This window comes from Poecilia formosa, unplaced genomic scaffold (assembly GCF_000485575.1).
Source record: "Poecilia formosa unplaced genomic scaffold, Poecilia_formosa-5.1.2 Scaffold537, whole genome shotgun sequence".
NCBI lineage: Eukaryota > Metazoa > Chordata > Actinopteri > Cyprinodontiformes > Poeciliidae > Poecilia > Poecilia formosa.
This window is the reverse complement of record NW_006800476.1, coordinates 101,153-119,784: the sequence shown is the minus strand read 5'-3', so window position 1 is coordinate 119,784 and position 18,632 is coordinate 101,153. Positions and strand designations below refer to the sequence as shown.

General features: G+C 38.2%; 3 protein-coding genes across 4 annotated transcripts; 2 read left to right on the top strand and 1 right to left on the bottom strand.

Annotated features, from left to right (window-relative positions):
* Positions 1-1,646: 1,646 nt before the first annotated feature.
* LOC103129349 (Fc receptor-like protein 5) lies at positions 1,647-7,455 on the bottom strand. Of its 2 annotated transcripts, none has more exons than XR_001659952.1 (5): positions 7,240-7,455; positions 4,576-4,747; positions 3,833-4,094; positions 2,332-2,577; positions 1,647-1,805 (listed from the first exon to the last, which is right to left on the bottom strand). XR_001659952.1 is itself a non-coding variant. In XM_016664998.1 (5 exons), exons 2-5 carry the CDS (start codon positions 4,604-4,606, stop codon positions 1,672-1,674), a joined length of 669 nt encoding a protein of 222 aa, XP_016520484.1. In that variant the 5' UTR covers positions 4,607-4,747; positions 7,240-7,359; the 3' UTR covers positions 1,647-1,671. The 2 variants fall into 2 exon arrangements, 1 of the variants encoding a protein (XP_016520484.1); XM_016664998.1 differs by having other exon boundaries at positions 3,837-4,094; positions 7,240-7,359.
* Positions 7,456-8,919: 1,464 nt separating this feature from the next.
* On the top strand, positions 8,920-12,678 carry LOC103129332 (myelin-oligodendrocyte glycoprotein-like). The gene is made up of 6 exons (XM_016664982.1): positions 8,920-9,093; positions 10,683-11,045; positions 11,129-11,215; positions 11,308-11,419; positions 11,507-11,699; positions 11,813-12,678. The coding sequence occupies exons 1-5, from the start codon at positions 8,997-8,999 to the stop codon at positions 11,691-11,693; spliced, it is 846 nt and encodes a 281-aa protein (XP_016520468.1). The 5' UTR covers positions 8,920-8,996; the 3' UTR covers positions 11,694-11,699; positions 11,813-12,678.
* A 4,115-nt stretch (positions 12,679-16,793) lies between these two features.
* On the top strand, positions 16,794-18,589 carry LOC103129334 (tripartite motif-containing protein 16-like protein). Its single transcript, XM_007540387.2, has one exon. It carries the CDS (start codon positions 16,832-16,834, stop codon positions 18,263-18,265), a length of 1,434 nt encoding a protein of 477 aa, XP_007540449.1. The 5' UTR covers positions 16,794-16,831; the 3' UTR covers positions 18,266-18,589.
* The last annotated feature ends 43 nt before the right edge of the window (positions 18,590-18,632 follow it).

The following is an 18,632-nucleotide window of genomic DNA, read 5'->3' as shown; positions in this document are numbered from 1 at the left end:
TTTTTGTGTTAAGAAAAAGCCCTGATATCTTGGTGAAGATTTACTTGTGTGTTAGTTTTGTCTAATTTTAACTGTTTTAAGATATTTTCAACAGAAACAGACAAAATACTTGAAAATACTTGATAAGATTTTGTTTTTGCAGTGTAGAAAAAAACAACACATTTTCAGTTGTGCCTGAAAACGTAAAGTTTTTAAGATGACGTGATTCAAGCTGAGGGTTAAAAATGAAGCATGACATCAGCATTGTTGCCTCACGTCTAGAAGGTTCTCCCTGGTCATGCATTGGTTCTCAGGTATTGCAGCTTTTCAAAGCAAGTCAATGAGGAAACCAGCGTCATCATGACAATTAAGGCCTTAATTGGTCTAATCATCTCTAATTGCTTTTAGGTGTGAACTCAGAGTTCACCTTTAGCACTGAGATAAAATTCCTTTTATAGAAATGCATCAGACAGTGACGACTAATGGAATCAAGAAAGATTCTTAATAGGATACGTAAGAATACTGAAATATATTTAGTTTTACATGTCTGACATAACTGTGAGGTGGAGTACCAGCTAATAATAACCTTTGATGTCATCAGCAAAGCTATTAGTGTAAAAACACTAAAACCCACGCAGTAAAACGATGACTTCTGTGTCAAAGATGATCACATTCCATGTTTGACATTCAACTCCCTTCATTCTTTCACGCCATAATAAAAGAGGTGATGTTTGTTTTTTATTTATTGTGCCATAAAGAGATGGAGCTGCTGTTCTCACGGCACAGACTGAGAAAAAAACAGTAAGAAGAAAAACCTGAATTAAGACAAAAACATGAGAAACAGGCTGGAACATGAACTCTGGTCATTAATCTGTAATTAAATTTAACGTAGAATGAGATCTCACTCCTCATGTTTTTATCTACTCAGTGAGGAAATAACGTTTCTAAAATAAATCATTCGGTGCAGGCACTAAACAATTTGATGATTAATGATTTTCCCCTTTTAGTTTTATGCACAGTAAATGCTGTGTGGTGGGAACTAAAAGCAACTAAAACTAAATCTAAATAATAAAATGAAGAGAATAATTTGAAATGTGACGATTCTGTTTGTCTTTTAGTGTTTAAGATTTAGACCTTTTATAGTTACATTTAGTTCCATGAACATGAAGAAAATGTGTAAATTAATGTCCTCAGACTTTGAGGATGAAATCTTTACGTCAGTTTTTGATTTAGTGAATTAACACATTAACACTAAATTTAAGTTTTAAAATCTCCAGCCTCAAACTTTCTGCAGTGCTGCATAGAGCAATGATGCTTTCATGAACCAAAAGAAAAATCGGAGTTAAAAAGGAGGATTTTTTCCATTTGTTTTCTGTGTCCACATTAGAAACCTCAGTTTAAACACTCAAAACCACTGCAGGGTTAACAGATAAACCCAGAATGAGTCACATCTCTGCCAGATTTAGATTTAGAAAATGTAATTTAACCAAGAATTTTGACCAGGATTCTGGTCGGACCGCTACAAAACGTTGACTTCAAGTTAAATGGTTCCTTTAAAGCTAAATCAGTCTGAATAGTCCTGGCTGCAGGTCACAGAGATTCTCGTTTCACGTAAACTCCTCCGTTTATTCCCCTCCCTCCTTTCTGACACCTGAGCACAGAGATGCAGCAGGATGTGAAATTTCTGAGTGTTTACTTGAAAACACACTGACCTTTGCGGTTTCTCCAGCGGCAGAGCAACATCAGCGCAATCAGCAACAAAATGCCGGCCACAACAGGAAGTAGTATGAGGGCGAGCGGAGCCGTAGGCGTTTGAGGCCTGCGCCCTTTAAAACACAAAGATAGCAGGTTAGCTGGCCTACATACAAACAATACGAGCATCTCGACACAAACGAGGGCGGCAGATAAAACCCACCGCTCTGAACGCCAGAAGAGAACACATCCTTTTTACTTTTATCGATGAAAAAATCTAATTTATTTCTCTTTAATCATATTTAATGATGCCGCTGGGGATTAATAATCTGGTAATTCAGTTTCTAAATGCTAATTATAAGTCATCCAGATGATCTTTAAATCTTTAAATAGAAGTATAGAATTTAATTTTCTCAAAATTAAATTCATGTCAACTGGACTCAGTTGACATGAGCAGCCTAATTAAATCTACTAAAAATTATATTAAAGCAATTTATTCATTAGAATTAATCAATACATTTTAGAGAAAGAATAAGAAATGAAAAATGTACGTTCCCTAGAGACTGTAATTTAGCACATAATAATAAAAGAGAGATTGTTTTTTGGCACTACTGTCGTTCCATAAAACTGCAGGCATCATTTAAATAAAACATTTCTCACCTGTTACATCCAGCCAGGTTTCTGCTGATTCTCCCACTCCAGAGGCGTTACATTTATAAAATCCTTCATCAGATTTAGAAACGCTTCGGATGGTGAAGGTTCCCGTAGAGCTGTTCCCGACCAGAACCCCGTTTCTATAGAAACCAGTCAGATTGGAGAAAGACGGTTGCTTGAATTTGCAGTGAAGAGTCAGGTTTTCTCCTTCACTAACTGAGTGTGCAGGACTGTCCAGGATCAATGGTTCATCTGACAAATAAAATGTGGAAGAAAACGAGTTTTAAATGAGTCAGAAAAAAATTATGAGCATTTTTATCTCCTGCATACAGAAAGAAACATAACACAGACTGAGCTGTGTCAAAAAAAAACTGTTAAAGTGTCATAAATCAGCAAAGGATTAATCAACAGAATAGAACGGAAAACTGTAGATTCACCCAAACATAAATATAATATAACACTAAGAACAACAGTCTGTGCAGTTATTAAAAATAGCAAATTCTGTCGATTCAAAGGGATGTGCGAGTGAGTAGAATATTCTTTTGCAAAATGTATAAAACGCATTGAAAACAGGATAATTAGTGACATTTAGTGACAATAAAACTGTGCAAATAGCAGGATGTATGTATGTAAATGCGTTTTCATTTTGGAAGGAAGGATCTTTGATAACGCTGCTTTGTGCACCTTGGATGCAGCTGTTTGTCACTGAAGGAGATCTGCAGTTCAGCAGCAACTTCATGAGATGCACTTCTGTTAGAAATGTGCACAAAACTGTAGATATTCAAGTAAGGTTAAAAAAAGAGAAATGCTTAATATTGCAGTTAGGATATTTCCATTAAATAAAAAACGCAAATAAAATCACACCTGCATAAGTTTGTTCACACGATAAATCATTAACAGAACCACGCCATCATAACCGTACCACTTCCTGTTTTCTTCTTCGTCTTTCCCACCAATAGGAACGTCTGGTTGTTTTTCCGTTGCAGCTTTACGAAATGTACGAATGTCGATACGGCCGAAAAACTGGATCAACATGGCGCAAAAACATTTTAAAAGAAAACTTGGTTTTCTTTTAAAATAAAAAAAATAAAAAAAGAAAACCCGGCACTTTTTTAAAGTGCCGGGTTTTATTAAGATAATTTTTCCAGAATTCTAATTTCCACAACTACATCTAGGTTTCTGCTTTACAGCTTCAGGATTTTACTCTCTGTAAACACTTTTCAGATATTTCAGCTGTCAGTGTTGCTCTGATTCCAGGAGAATCATCTGAACTCGTCTGAAAGCATCAAATCAGATCTGAACTCTACTGATTTTTTATCATGAGATAAATGTGGCTGTAATCTGAGACTGAGAGATGTTTGAGATACCAAACCTCAAACTGAAGCTTTTTGTGTGAATGTATCTACATCATGTTTAGAGGACTTTTCTCTCTGCCAGACCACAACCAGGTCAGCCTGAACCAGTTAGAGCGAACAATTAAACCAGATCAGCCTGTGCTGGTTCTAACCCACCTTTTACGCTGATGTTGACTGAATCGCTGCGTTCGCCTGCTGCAGATTCACACCAGTAAACTCCAGAGTCGGCTTCATACAGCTCACTGAAGATGCATTCAGTTTCATGTGTGTGATTTGAATATGAGGGACAGAGTTCATTTATTTGTTTTGATGTATTTCTCCTGACTCTCCACTCAGACGAGTTTCCTTCACAGCTCAGAGAAACAGATTCATACTGGAAGAACTGGGATCTGCTGGGGAAGAGCCTCAGACAAGCTGTAAAGAGGAGAAAAGTTTTCAAAATGTTTCTGATCGATTCAGAAACAGAAAAACAACAAAATCCTGCCATTTTATTTTCTCTGCTGACTTTTTAAACAATGAATCATTTTTTAGACAGAACGGTGATTCACATTCATGACAGTCGACTGCTGAAGCCGAGTTGATGCAGCTGATGTAACCGATTTGACCCGATGCAACACAAACGATCAAAGAGAAAAACCAAAGCAGGAAACTCTCTGATCTTCATGTTTCCCATGAATAAAGTTATCATTTAGCTGAAGATGTTTCCCATTTTAGTTTCATTTTGTTCCAGTGGCAGCAAATAAATCAGATCTTAACATCAGAGAAACGTTTTCTGGAATTATTTCTGGTTAAAAACTAAAATTAAAATCTAAAAAGTGAGTTTTAGAATCAATGAACCAGAAGATGAATCAGAAATAAGAGACTTTAAACTACATTAAAAATGTTTTTTACTCACCAACGACAGCGCAGAGAGCTGCTACCTCCATCCTGAGCCGCTGCACTGAGGCGCCTCGCCATCGGGGGGTTTCATCATCACACCTCTGATGATTGTGTCAAAGACGCCACAGCTTCCTGCTAACGCGATCGTCTCCAGGTTCGAACCTGAGAACATGTTGTTTGTGCAAGAGCTGTGAAAAAAGAAGAGAGAAACCCAGAGAAGTTCAGAAAAGGTCAAATGTTTTGGTCCACCAGCGTCTGCAGGAGAGAGTGAAGGTCACTGTAACCTCTGATGCAATTTACAGCTAAATGTGATTTCAGCTTGAGGTGAACAAACTTCCTCTAGAGGCGGCGCTGACCCAAACATTTAAACTAAAAACTGCTTTACAGGTTAAATATGATGTGAAATTTTACCTCTGATCTTCAATTTCATGATTTTAAACATTTTAAAATCAATTAGAAAACATTTTTAGTTATTAATTTCTACGCAGAATTTAGCTTTTATTTCTCAAAGCCTTAACAGATCGAGGGCGGATCCAGATGTACTGCACAGCGGTCTGCTGAACTTTGACTGGACCCGACTACTAACCAGCAGAACATCAAGCTGACTCTGTTCCAGACAATAAATGATGATGTAATATGAAAGTTAATTCACTGCTGTAATTAAATACAAATGGAAATTTATGTACAACTTTTAACTCTGCTGAGGATTTGAGGAAAGCATTAAATTATTTATAAAACCACATTAACTGGAGCAGAAGGGTGGAAAACATCAAGAAACATGAAAATATTAAGACAAGAAATGAAATACCAAGCAGAAGAAATCTTATAAGAATGGAAATGGTACATTTTGGATCATCCAAATAAAATACTTTTTTCCTAATTTTAAGCCAAGAAATATAAATCAACCAAGTTTTATGTCAAATCAGATCAGTGAACAGCGTAAAGGTTTAGATCCGATGTTTGAGTGTAAATAGATCTGTAGCTCATCATGACGTTTGGTTCCCAGCAGCAAAGCTTACAATTAATACAGAACAGGCCCAGGATTGACCTTTGACCTTTAATAACTTTTACAAGAGATCTGGATAGAGGTAATATTATAAAAGGGTAAAGACTTTAAAGACCAAACAGGTGAAATGTTTTGACATAGAAATAAAAAAAATTTAAAGATTATCTGCATAGTTATTGTCATTTTGCCAACATCAATAGTTTTCATAATTCTAATTGACCTCAAGCAGTAAATATTTAAGTTGATATAAAAAAGTGAAGAAAGAAAAACTAAAAAGTTCAAGAGTGTTGATAAACTTGCTGGAGTTTTGGTTTGTCCTGCAATGCTAACCGGTTAGCAAAAAGTACAAAGTTATTCTCATGTTTGCTAACATTGGGCCGAGCCATGGGATGAAACACAGACTGAATAAAACAGCAATGATCTGTTAACTTTAATATTAATGGTATTAATCTGTTTTATTGTTGTTACAGCTGGAATCACTGACATCATAGCGATGAAACCAGCTCCTGTTTTCCTGCTGCTCTCCACAGGCTGCGGTTAGCAGCAGCAGCAGGTGAACATCTTGACCTGGATGAGTAAAAGAGTGAATCTTTGGAGAAACTCTGTCTCCATGGTAACGTTTGCTCTGCTGTTTGTGGATCCGGTGGCTGCATCCATCCATAAGGCTAACGGCCTGAAACCAGCTTCCTGAGCTCCTGCAGATACCATCTGAGTTAAAGGCTCTGGAGGAGGCGAGGGGCTGACTGATCATGAAGTGGTTTTCCTTCTGCTGTCTTGAGGGGCGCAGCGTTGAAACCACAGCTCTGTGTCTGACACGTGCGCCTGTCCAACCAGATGCTTAAACCAGATACCAGAGTGTGTGACTGAATTAGGCCACCGGGCCTAAATTCTGCTAAATTTGTTTTAGGTTTTACTTTAAAGTTGTGACAAACTTCGTTTTCAATCAGTGGTTTCAAAGTGATGGCTCAGTAATGTGAGCTTGTTCTTTCCTAGCTTTAAAACTAGCATGGCCTCAATACCAACTCTCAAAACAAACCTTGGTTTCTTTGTTTTTATTATTTATTTTCATGGTTTGTTAGTTTTTATTATTCTCCTCCCTACTTTTCAGTAGCTTAGTTTTTGTTTGCCTGGTTAAAGGGTTTGCTCATAAATTCTCATATATTGGAGAGAAACTGTTCTTCACACGTCTGCAGGTGACTTATTAGACAAACATGGCGAAAACACGTAGGCGCTTTCACTTCCTTAGAAACTCCAGGGAATCCCCTGACCTCACTGACTGGGAGATACCATGACTACCAGGGAGTGGCTTGGTTTCCCCGGAAACATCAGATAAACATTAACACTCTTATCTCTCAGTATCACTCCGTCGCTCTCTGCCTCCATATTTGTTTTCCCTGTTTATGGCTGGATTAGCCACTAAAACATCAACATTCACCATGATTCTGTCTGACATGATCTGGTTTTTGCACTTTAAGTGACATTTAAATCACGATAACGACATTTAAATCGCCTTCAAGAGAAGCAGAGTAAAACTTTACATTCTTAAAGTCACAATAAACAAATAAAAACAGCTCAGGTCTGTTAATTAAAATGATCAAACTTTAAGTTGATAAAACTTTCCTCTTGAATCTGTCTGGGAGCCCCGAACAATATTCTAGAAACAATTGATCTTACCTTTTCTTCACGCTTTCAAACAAAAGCCACAGATAAGGAAGTTGGTCTCTCCCAGCAGGCAACAGGGAAACGCCTCTGTGACGTCACTCTGTTTTGATTGGCTGAAAACAATCAAAACAGAGAGTTGTATGTTTAGTTTTTCACTATATTATCCTAAGTTATCTTAAGTTTTGGTTACGGTTTCCATGCTAAAAAAGATTAGTAATGCGTTTTGTTTCTTTGTTTCGTTGCTTTTGGGGTTTTTTCTTGTTTTCCCCCAAATCTCTATTAAAGTTTTAAAAGACATTTATGAAGAATCTCTAAAGGGAATAGAGAAAAAAACATCTGACAAAAATATAAAACCAAAAGAACAAAAGAGGGAAGAAAGACACAAACAGAAAATAAATACATCTTCCAACAATGTAGAAGCAATTCAACCATTAAAAGGTAGGAAACTAAATCTAAAATGAACAATTCAGTTACCTAAGATAAAGAAAATTCTCATCTTCATAATCCTAATGTTATCTTCTTTCCATATTTGTTATGTAAACATGCAACATCATGTAATAAATTAACTGGACACAATTGAACTTTGCTATTAGTAATAACCTACTTAAAAATATTAAACTCTTAAATGTTATTTACTTACAGTTACCTCTGCAGCACCAGAAACTACACTGAGCAGCTTCAACAACCTGAAGCCAATGAAAACTCCGTTTAGCTCTCCTGTCTGGTGTTGCTACATCAGGAAGGACCGGAATATCGAGGCTGTGATTGGCAGCTTGGCCAGCCAATGGTGGTCCAGCCTTCATATTTGTGTTGTGATAATATTTTGTTTTCATGGCTTCCTTGTTCTCCAGTCCAGCTGCGTTACATCAGCTTGTAGCAGACTAAACGGTTCATTGTTGTATCTGTCCATCTTACTTTGTGAAGGTGAAACTTTCCAAGAAACAGAAGAAGTTGGATGAAAGATGGCCTCTTTATCCATGTTCTTACCCATAATAGAGAAAATAAAATCTTTGTCAATGAATGAATTGTTTAGTGTTTCAAAACTAAAACCTTCCAGGCCTCCATACTATACCAGAGTTAAGAAGAGGCAGGGAACAGGACAGGTAAGCAGTCTGTTCATTTAATTGGGAAAGCTGAACTTTACTAATTTAAATATACTTATTTCAGCTCTATTCTAGTAAACCAGTATTTATCTTGCCTCCACAAATCAATTGTTAGTGTTTAGTGCGACATTTAAATTGATTGATAAGATGTTTTAATAAATATTATTGGCTTTCATTTTTCATTTTACCTGGTTGTTTAAGCAGATTTTAATTCAATTTGTTATAAGGTTTCAAATATTTATGTGAATAAAATTAAATCAGGATTCCTGGTATTGCTAATTATTCACGTGAAAATAATAAGTCTTTGAGCAGAGGGCCTAGTTGAAGGATGTGATTATAAAATTAGGACAGATGGATTGTTTGCCTTATTAATTCTTTGTGAGAGGTCTGACGCACTTTGTGATGAATCTTGTCTGAAAAACAGAATAAAACAGAGAAAACCAACAAAAGTGCTTTTGCACACAGATTAATTTATTCTGGAAGCGATTATTTCTTTTTAAGTGGATTCAATAATATTTAGTCTCCAAGGTGTGTCCTCCCTACATTTTTCCAAGACGTAAAATACGTAGCTCCGCCCTCTAAGCTCAAACTATAACCCACACATGGTCCCGTCGCAGTTCAGGACACGTACCGTACAGAAGAGGCGGTGACAACATTTCTGTTGTAATGTCAGAAACAGCTGGTCTCTGTGAGATTTTCTTCAGCCGTTCAGGATTTTGGACTTTTATCTTCTGCTTGTTTTTGGTCTGGACGCCTGTTAAAGGTAAGCGCTGCTGCTTTTCTCCTCAACTTACGTTAAACTGTTACTAAGCAACCAGGAAGCGTTTTCATTCAAAGTATGAATGAGACAGCTGGTGAACTCATTCATTGTTTCTTGAACGATGAATGACTCCGCTGTTTTTAGACGTTTTGGCCGTTTCTGTTTTATTCTTAAGTAACTTATTTGTGTCTTTGTTTTCCTCTGACCTCATTCTGCTGTTTGTAATTATATTATTAGACATAAAACAAACGTACAGTGTTCGTCGACCGTCATGCACTGCTACTTTCTGGGACAATTCAAATTGTTTCACATTGGTTGACTAAAATAGTCTTCAAATCTGAATCTAAATTCATAAACTTTGTTAAAGAGATTAAAAAGAATAAATAATAATAATGAATAGCTGTACATTGATAATAAAACGTATCCACCGGTTGTCCGATAATAATTATTATTTTATTTGTAAGTGATGCTTCCCAGTAAATGTTTACTCTTGATATTCATCACACGGTGAGTCAGCAAATGCCCACAATAATAACTCATTAACTCACATGACCGAAATGTGACATTAATCAGCAATAATGGATGGATATGATGCTTAGTCATGATGAAAAGGGGGCGTGACATCATGTCAATTTTGGTAGAATTAAAATGCAATTTTTACCAGAACGTCTTAAAATTGTGAGAAGTCTTGTTGGAGTTCTAATAAAATTTTGCCATTTTATTTTGGTAATATTAAGACTTCATTTTTTTATTTCGACTTTATTGTCATGTGACTTTATTCTCGTATTATGACAACTGTATTAATACTGTGGGTTTTTTTTTACATTATGGCTTCTTCAGATTTACTGTAATATAGACTGCAACAAGAGATCTTTCCTTCCAGGATCCATCACAATCTTCAAAAACTCCTTCAAGAACAACATTTAATTTTCCCTTGGGATCAATAAAGTGTTTTTTAATTATTTCTTCATTCTTGTAAAAAAGAAGAAAAAAGCTATATAACAGTTCTGGGTGTGCTGATGTCACACTGAACATGGAAACGTTTGGAGTGAGTTGGTGGGAGAAAAAAAATCCAGATTTTACAAAAATTTAAATGTCTAAATCACTTTCTAAATTGATAAAATGTGTAGAAAACTTGGAATTTTGGCTCAGGAAACGTATCCGAATTTAAAGCGAAGCTCTAGAGGGGAGGCTAATGGAGAACAAAGTTAATATCAACCTCCTGATTTGAATGATAAAATAGTTAAAATCATCAGTTGTTGATTCAGGTGAGAGCAAATAGAGCTTAACGATTCCTGACATCCCCGATAGCGATCACAGTAATATTTTCTTTTTTCCACTTGTTTGCTTTTGTTTGAGTAAAATGATAAATGTGACATTCTGGCAGATTTCCCAAACAGCTGCTTATGTTACAAACTTCCGGAGGAAACCTGGTGGAAACCCAACCCTCCACAGCTGGATTGGGTTTCTGTCTGTGGGGTTTTCCCCTCTTGGGGAAGTTTGTCACCCAAAACACTGAGAAGATTCAGGTTTTTACTTTAGTTTTATGATCATATTTATGAAACCTAATAAAATCTTCCCTGTGCTTCCAGGTGGCCTCCATCTGATTGGTTCCTCTCAGCCAATCGTAGCTGCTCCTGGAGATGACGTCATCCTCCCGTGTCGGGTGGATCCTGAGTGGGACGCCGTGGGGAAGACGGTGGAGTGGTCCCGACCGGACCTGAGGCCGACCGGCCCTCAGAAGCGTGTGGAGTACGTGTTCGTGTACCGCTTCAGGAAGACGGACCGAGACATGATGATGGACACGTACATCCAGAGGACGTCTCTGTCCCAGGACGGCCTGAGGCGAGGAGACGTGTCTCTGACCATCAGGAACGTCAGCCTGCAGGACCAGGGCAGGTTCCGATGCTTCATCCCACGCCTCGGGGTAGAAGCAGAACTTCTGCTTGTTGTTGGTGAGGAACGGGTCCAAACTGCAGGTTCTGATCCGGATCTGTTGGACTTTTTCTCATCAGTCCTGTTATTGTTGCTGTTTCAGATCCAAACTTTGTTTCAACGACAACAGAGACGGTTTCTCACAGAAACCTCATCACTCTGACGCCACAGGAGGAAACCAGCAGGAACGGTGAGTCTGCAGGTCCAAACTCTGATTCTTTGGGTTCTGATAAGTTTTACTTTGTTTTGAGGTTTTTTGACATTTTTCTTCTTTTATTTCAGGTTATCGGTCCAGGATGTTTCTTTTTGTCCCCATCATTCTCGTCATCATTTCTATGAGTTTACTCTTCATCTTAGTCTTCTTCAGCTTAACAAAATGCTGCACAATCACAAAGTAAGTCATAAATAATTAAAATAAATCAGCGCTTCTTTCTTATAATCACCATCAGATGATTAATAAAAACTAATAAATCTGTTACAGATTTCAGCAGAACCTCCTAAGTCGGGCCTCTGCCTCTCAGTTTGGATGCTTTGGTCCAGAGCAGAGCTGTGATGATGTGGACCAGAAATCCAGCCAAACTCTCATTGATATTCCTGATCAACCGCAGCATCATGGAAACCATGGAGACGGAGCGAGTTTAGTTGATCAGTCTGAGGCGTATCGATGAAACCTGGTGAGTCTGACTCATCACTGGTCAGATGATGAGGTCATATGATGGTAGAGGAAGCAGGTGATGCTCTAATGATGCTCTTTGTTTGACTCTGGACTTTTTCTGTTCTCCTGAAGGTTCTTCATTAAGCAGCTCACAGACTCTGTAGGAATCCCACAGACTTTCAGATAAACATGAGAAATGATCTGGATTTTATCCATCCATCTTTTTTCTTACACCCTTCGCATTGGGGCCAGCAGTGGCGCTGATGCCCAGCTCCAGCTGCCAGTGGGTGAGAGACGGGGTCACCCTGGACAGGTCTCCTGTCCATCACAGGGACTTTTCTCCAGGAAGTAAAAAAAATCTGTGATTTCACACCAGAAGAGAAGCTCGTCTTTGTACTGTGAACTGAAGCTCATTTTCTAAGGCTGTTTTTAATTTATTTTGCTTTATTTCTGTTTAATGTCACCATGTATGATCTGGTATCATCAGTTTGTGTTTAATTTATTTTGGATCCAGCTGTCTAAGCACATGTTGCATATTTTAAAGATGAACCTTAAACGTTTGTTAAAGGAGACCTGCAGAGCAGATCAGGCTGTGAAATGTTAGGAAATATTTTAAATGTATGAGGAGAAAAGTGTGATGTAGAACATTTTTTCATTAATGCAGTGACACGTTATTTGCACTTATTTTGTCATGTATTTTCATGTCTGCTCTAAACACTAAAACAAGTAACCTCAATGTGAAAAGATAAAAGTCTGAGTTGTTTTCCTTGTTGACCTGCTGTGGTTACATGATGGACTGTAATTTATTTTCATGTCTTTCCTGGAGAAGAAACGTTTTTAGAGAAATGCTGTGGGGATTTTAATCCCCCTGGATTACATGTTTTTTTTTTTTTTTAAAGTATATATTATTTTACTACTTGAAGCACTTAGATATTAGATTATTCTCAGTATTGGCTGAAAATAAACCTTATCAAGTTAATAAATTAAACATAAAGCCATAAATGTTTCCGATTTGAATATATATATATTTTTTTTACTGCTGAATATTTTTACAATAAAGTGAACTCTGAAGTACTGCATTTCAGGTTTCTTTAAATATATTTGTTTCCTCTGTCTGCTGCTGTTCTGAATTGGACCCTCTGTTCAATGACTTTAAATGGAGGTGACCTCTGACCTCTGATCGGAGCATAAACATGTTTCCTTCCTGTGATCCAAACATTGTTGTCCATGAAAGATTTCATGATCAACAGTTTTCATGGCTTTCTGAAGGTCCTCTTGGATTTAGTTCTGGACTTTAACTAGGCCGTCCAAACTGAGACTGAGGTAAACAAACAAGAACCTTTTCTGTTGGTTTATGTTTATAACGTGACAAAGTGAAAAGATTTAAGGGGTGTGAATACTTTTGCAATGCAACGTTGACCTGAATCACCTTTGCTTCTTTTTCCTTTGAAATCCACTGAATCTAAATGTTTTACCTGGAAACTTCACTGTAGTTTTAAATTCCTGGTGAACTTTGAACCCTTCCACTGTCGGCAGGTCGAAACGGATCCCAACGGATCAGATAGCTGCCGGGAATCACCTGAGTCAACAGCCTGATCATGTTCAAGTTGGGTTTCAGCTTCTTATCTCCAGATTTAAACAGCGTCTTCTTTTACTTTCTGGTTCTGAAATAAAACCCAAAGGGGGAATCCAGTCAAAGGGGAAAATCTTAGTTTCTATACAAACAAAAATAGAAAATTAAAACCCTATCAGCGTCGTTATGACAAGTTACAACCAGTAATAACAAAACAATTGGCTGTAAATTCCCAAAACACCCTTTGGGGTGAAATCTTCATACCAAGTCATTTTAATAAATAAGTCATTGTCTGAGTATTATTAGGATTTAATGAGCTGTCAGAATTTATTCTGTAATCTTTGATCAACTTTCACTTTAAGGTTGTTGAGAAATCTGAATCATTGATTTTCTCGTAAAACTGAGTAAATTTTAACATCCAGACATTTTAATAGTATTGAGGTAATGAATGTTATCACATTTATAATGTCAGTTTCACATTGTGTATGCAGAATCCCCCTGAATTTCTAGATCACTTTTCAAAACAAATGAACGATTAAACACTTACATCATCAGTAGTTTTACTTTCTCTGTTTATTTTTTTATACCTTCAGAATCTCCCTGGATTTCTTACAGGACCCATAAACAAACCGTAAAGGTAGGATTATTAATAACATCATAAACATGGCACTGATTTATTGTTCTCCTCATTTGTAAGTTTTGTTTGAAATCCACCGATTTGTTTTAATATAGACTTTAGCTGCTTTGTTTGAAGCAAATTCTATTTAAATGTCAGATTACAGCAGCTTTTACTGCCACCTAGTGAACTTTCTGTTTCACTCCTGCTGCAGTTATACATCATCTCCATTCCCTTCACTTTCCTTTTTACCAAATTTAATTTAGCCATCCAGGATTAGACTTGGCTGCATTTTGTTACCACACACACACACACACACACACACACACACACACACCCACACACACACACACACACACACACACACACACACACATGTTTGCGTGGCTATCTTTGTCGGGACTTTCCATTGACTTCCATTTATTTCTACAGTCTAAACTTTACCCTTATCCTTAGCATTACTAGTATATTCCCAACCCTAAACTTTGTGAAAAACAAATTCAAACCTTATTTCTAAACCCAAACAAGAGGTTCCACCATATTATGATCAGGCTTTGGTCCCAATAACACCCATAGGCCTTCAGAATGTCAGTAAATATGCCAGAAAAGGCCTATATTTTGTATTTAGGCCTTTTTGTGGCATATTTACTGACATTTTGAAGACCTCTATCAGTTTGAATATGCCACAAATAATATCATCTTACAAGTGAAACATTCTGGATAAGCAAACCCATCCCAAGATACATTTCCCTGAATGCAGCTCAGCCTGTGACACAAGTATCCGCCATGTGGCTGATTAACATGGAGAGTCAGAAACACAAACCTTCATGGTGAAAAGCAAACCTCTGATGAAAACAGACACAATAGCTCTTCTGCAGCTGGTGATATTCGGTGGCGGCTGAATCATGCTGTCCGGAAAACGCCACAATGAGATGACATCATGAGGAAAGAGCATTGTGTGGAAGAACTGAAGACATCCAGACATCAGCCAAGAAGTTACAGAGGATTAGTAACTGAATAAGAAAACAAGGCCCAGTCTGTCACAACACTTTGCACAATTAGCACAAAACCTCAGCCAAAGCTCTGAAAACACGTCGTCTCATTTGGTCTGAGTCAATTTTATTTATATTGTACTTTTTGACAAGGCAGTTCCAAGAGCTTTACATCATTATAACATCATAGAGTCGACGAATATGAAACAAGCAATAAGCTGAATGTTCCTGTGAAGGAGCCTCGTAGTTACAGGTTCCCCCAGAGTGCAGACTGCCGCCCCACCGAGCAGCACATACCCATTTCAGAGCTGAGAAACAGCTTTACCACTGCTGAGCCGCCTCATTTTTAATTATGCCAGAAATATGCTGATGGTCTGGGATGAGGAGGAGATTCTGGCTGCAGCTGTTTAGACAGGAAACAAACGATCCCAGTCTGTTTACGGCAACAAACTGCAAGCAGTTAGCCGCCGAAGCTAATGACTGCAACATTAAAGTCGCTAACTGAAAGCCTGTTCTGTTCTCCGCAATTCCATTTGATATACTGTCTGGGGTGTAATAATAGCTTAGGGTGATCATTTTAAGTGTTTTGTGTGTTTAAGTTTAATTTGTTTTGTTAATAAACTCTTGTAGCATTTTGCTGTTCAGGTAACACCAGTGCTGAACTTCTTCTATTATTTTAAAACCAAGGCCTCATCAGGCATATATTTAGAAATAATAACAGACTGAACTAACCAAGCGGTGCGGCAGTTTAGCAATTTTGATCTGAGTTACTATTTTGGTTAAAGTAATTATGTCAAATATTATTAGATAACTCTAGACTTCAACAGCACAGCAGGAATGAGGTCCAGTCCCAGTTTAAGTTTCTTGGGTTCTTTTTCACAGATGATGAAAAAACAGAGCAGGAGATCAATATGTGGATTGGAGCAACATTAGCAGGGATCTACTGGTCTGTCTTAGTGAAGAAACGTAACGTTAAATCGCAGTTTTTACCTCCATCTATGGTCAAACAGATGTTTTGGAAAGAACAAGTTCATGAACATTTGGCTCCAAACAGCCAGTTCACAACGCAAAGCACAAATGAAGACGAATCATTATTCTGAGAAAGTAACGTTTCATTAGATAATTTCATGAATTAGAAATCAATGATCTTAAGTGAAACTGATTCTTTATCTTCTGACAATAATGGTATCACCATTTTGGAATACCAATATCGTGGTGTAAAAGGACATATGTAAGCTAGTTTGGGATGTAGTAATGTATTTTAAGTCTGATATCTACTGTAACTACCTTAAATAACAATGCTATTTATTTATGAGCACCAGTGTTTTGCTAAGGCTGACCACAGAATGGTAAATAGACTGAACATATATGGGGCTTTTCCAATAATTTTGGCCACTCAAAGCGCTTTAAACTAGAGTCACATTCACCCCCAAACACATTTATACACCGATCAGTAGGCAGAGTGGGGTTCAGTGCCTTGCCCAGGGGCACATCAACATGTGACAGGAGGAAGCTGAAATCAAACCTACAACCTTCCAGTTACAAGACGACGACTCAAATGGACAGAGGGATCTATTTTTAGCATCAATGGTTATCGTAGTTTAGCACAAGCATCAGTTATTTAATTAGCTGATATTTTATTGGCTAAATCACACATACAGTAAGTCAAAGTTATTTTTTGTCTGTGAATGAAATCAAGCATCTAAAACAACCAAAAACAACTAAAAAGTTAAACCTGTTCTCTTTGTTCGGTTAAGTAACTGAATCATTATCTGATTTCTGTTGTAACGCTCAGTAATTCTCCACATCCTGGAAAAACAAGCAGGCTGAGGCACGTCTAAGATAAACCTCACAGCTCTTCCTGGGAACTGAGGTGTGACGTTTCTCCTATGCTGTATCCTGTCAACACGTCTCTGTTCCCTCCTCCTCAGCACTTGAAAGTCATACAGTCGTTGTTACTGGGAGCTAAAATGGAGCACAGGGGACTTCAGTTAAACCAAAGTAACTTCTCCTGTTCGATCTGTTTGGATCTACTGAAGGATCCGGTGACTATTCCCTGTGGACACAGCTACTGTATGGACTGTATTAAATGCTACTGGGATGGAAAAGATCAGAGGAAAATCCACAGCTGCCCTCAGTGCAGGAAAGAGTTCATACCGAGGCCTGCTCTGGAGAAAAGCATCATGTTAGCTGCTTTAGTGGAGGATCTGAAGAAGACTGGACTCCAAGCTGACCACTGCGCTAGTAAAGATGACAGAATGAAGATCTACTGTCGTATGGAGGAACATAAAGGCCATGAAACAGTCCCAGCTGCAGCAGAAAGAGCTGAGAAGCAGAAGAAGCTCCAGGAGAGTCGCCAACAAATCCATCAGAGAATCCAGGACCAAGAGGAAGATGTGAAGCTGCTTCAACAGGAGGTGGAGGCCATCAATGTCTCTGCTGATAAAGCAGTGGAGGACAGTGAGAAGATCTTCACTGAGCTGATCCGTCTCCTCCAGAAAAGAAGCTCTGAGGTGAAGCAGCAGATCAGATCCCAGCAGGAAACTGAAGTGAGTCGAGTCAAAGATGTTCGGGAGAAGCTGGAGCAGGAGATCACTGAGCTGAAGAGGAAAGACGCTGAGCTGGAGCAGCTCTCACACACAGAGGATCACACCCAGTTTCTCCTCAACTACCCCTCACTGCCAGCACTCAGGGAGTCGACACACTCATCCAGGATCAACATCCGTCCTCTGAGACACTTTGAGGACGTGACAGCAGCTGTGACAGAGCTGAAAGAAATTGTGCTGGACGTCCTGAGAGACACATGGACAAACATCTCACTGAAGGTCACTGGGGTGGATGTTCTACTGGCAGAACCAAAGACCAGAGATGGATTCTTACATCATTCAAAAGAGATCACTCTGGATCCAAACACAGCAAACAGGAATCTGTTTCTATCTGAGGGGAACCGAAGAGTAATAAGAATGATGCAACAGCAGTTTTATCTAGATAATCCAGACAGATTCACTGATTATAAGCAGGTCCTGAGCAGAGAGAGTCTGACTGGACGTTGTTACTGGGAGGTGGAGTGGACTGGGAGAGGAGTTGGAGTAGCAGTTTCATACCAGAACATCAGAAGATCAGAAGGGTTTGGATTCAATGACAAGTCTTGGTCTTTATATTGCACCAAAGACGGTAACACGTTTTTTCTTGATGACATTGAAACTCCAGTACCAGGTCCAGTTTCCTCCAGAATAGGAGTGTACCTGGACCACAGAGCAGGTATTCTGTGTTTCTACAGCGTCTCTGGTACCATGACTCTCCTCCACAGAGTCCAGACCAGATTCACTCAGCCTCTGTATGCTGGGATCTGTGTTTATAATGGATCCTCTGCTGAGCTGATTAAACCTCAGCAGTCAGTGTGACCTGAGGTCCAGCTGGTTTCAGTTTCTTTTGTCTCCATCATTGTTTTCATTTCTTCACTGCTGAGAAATTTGTCATTTTGTTTGTTGTTTTGTTGATGTTGGAGTTTGTGTGGGTGCTGCCCCTTCCTGTTTCTGTTCAGCCATGGAGGCTGTCACTGCTTCACCTAAAATAATAATATCTGTTTATTGAACATAATGTATAGAAAGTGTTTTAAGAAAATGTTAATAAATTAATGACAAAATTTGCTAAATCAACTGACTGTACTGATTGATTGATTGATTGATTGATTGATTGATTGATTGATTGATTGATTGATTGATTGATTGATTGATTGATTGATTAGACCATATATTGTTCAAATCCATG

What these genes read in the sequence shown, in the direction of transcription:
- LOC103129332 (XM_016664982.1), top strand. Translation starts at nt 8,997, where the DNA reads ATGTCAGAAACAGCTGGTCTCTGTGAGATTTTCTTCAGCCGTTCAGGA. An exon ending in GGAGGAAACCAGCAGGAACG is followed by an intron (nt 11,216 to 11,307) that starts GTGAGTCTGCAG and finishes CTTTTATTTCAG; the next exon opens with GTTATCGGTCCAGGATGTTT. An exon ending in AAATGCTGCACAATCACAAA is followed by an intron (nt 11,420 to 11,506) that starts GTAAGTCATAAA and finishes AATCTGTTACAG; the next exon opens with ATTTCAGCAGAACCTCCTAA.
- LOC103129349 (XM_016664998.1), bottom strand. Translation starts at nt 4,606, where the DNA reads ATGGAGGTAGCAGCTCTCTGCGCTGTCGTTG. An exon ending in AGCTCTCTGCGCTGTCGTTG is followed by an intron (nt 4,095 to 4,575) that starts GTGAGTAAAAAA and finishes TCCTCTTTACAG; the next exon opens with CTTGTCTGAGGCTCTTCCCC. An exon ending in AACCTGGCTGGATGTAACAG is followed by an intron (nt 1,806 to 2,331) that starts GTGAGAAATGTT and finishes TGTGTTTTAAAG; the next exon opens with GGCGCAGGCCTCAAACGCCT.
- LOC103129334 (XM_007540387.2), top strand. Translation starts at nt 16,832, where the DNA reads ATGGAGCACAGGGGACTTCAGTTAAACCAAAGTAACTTCTCCTGTTCG.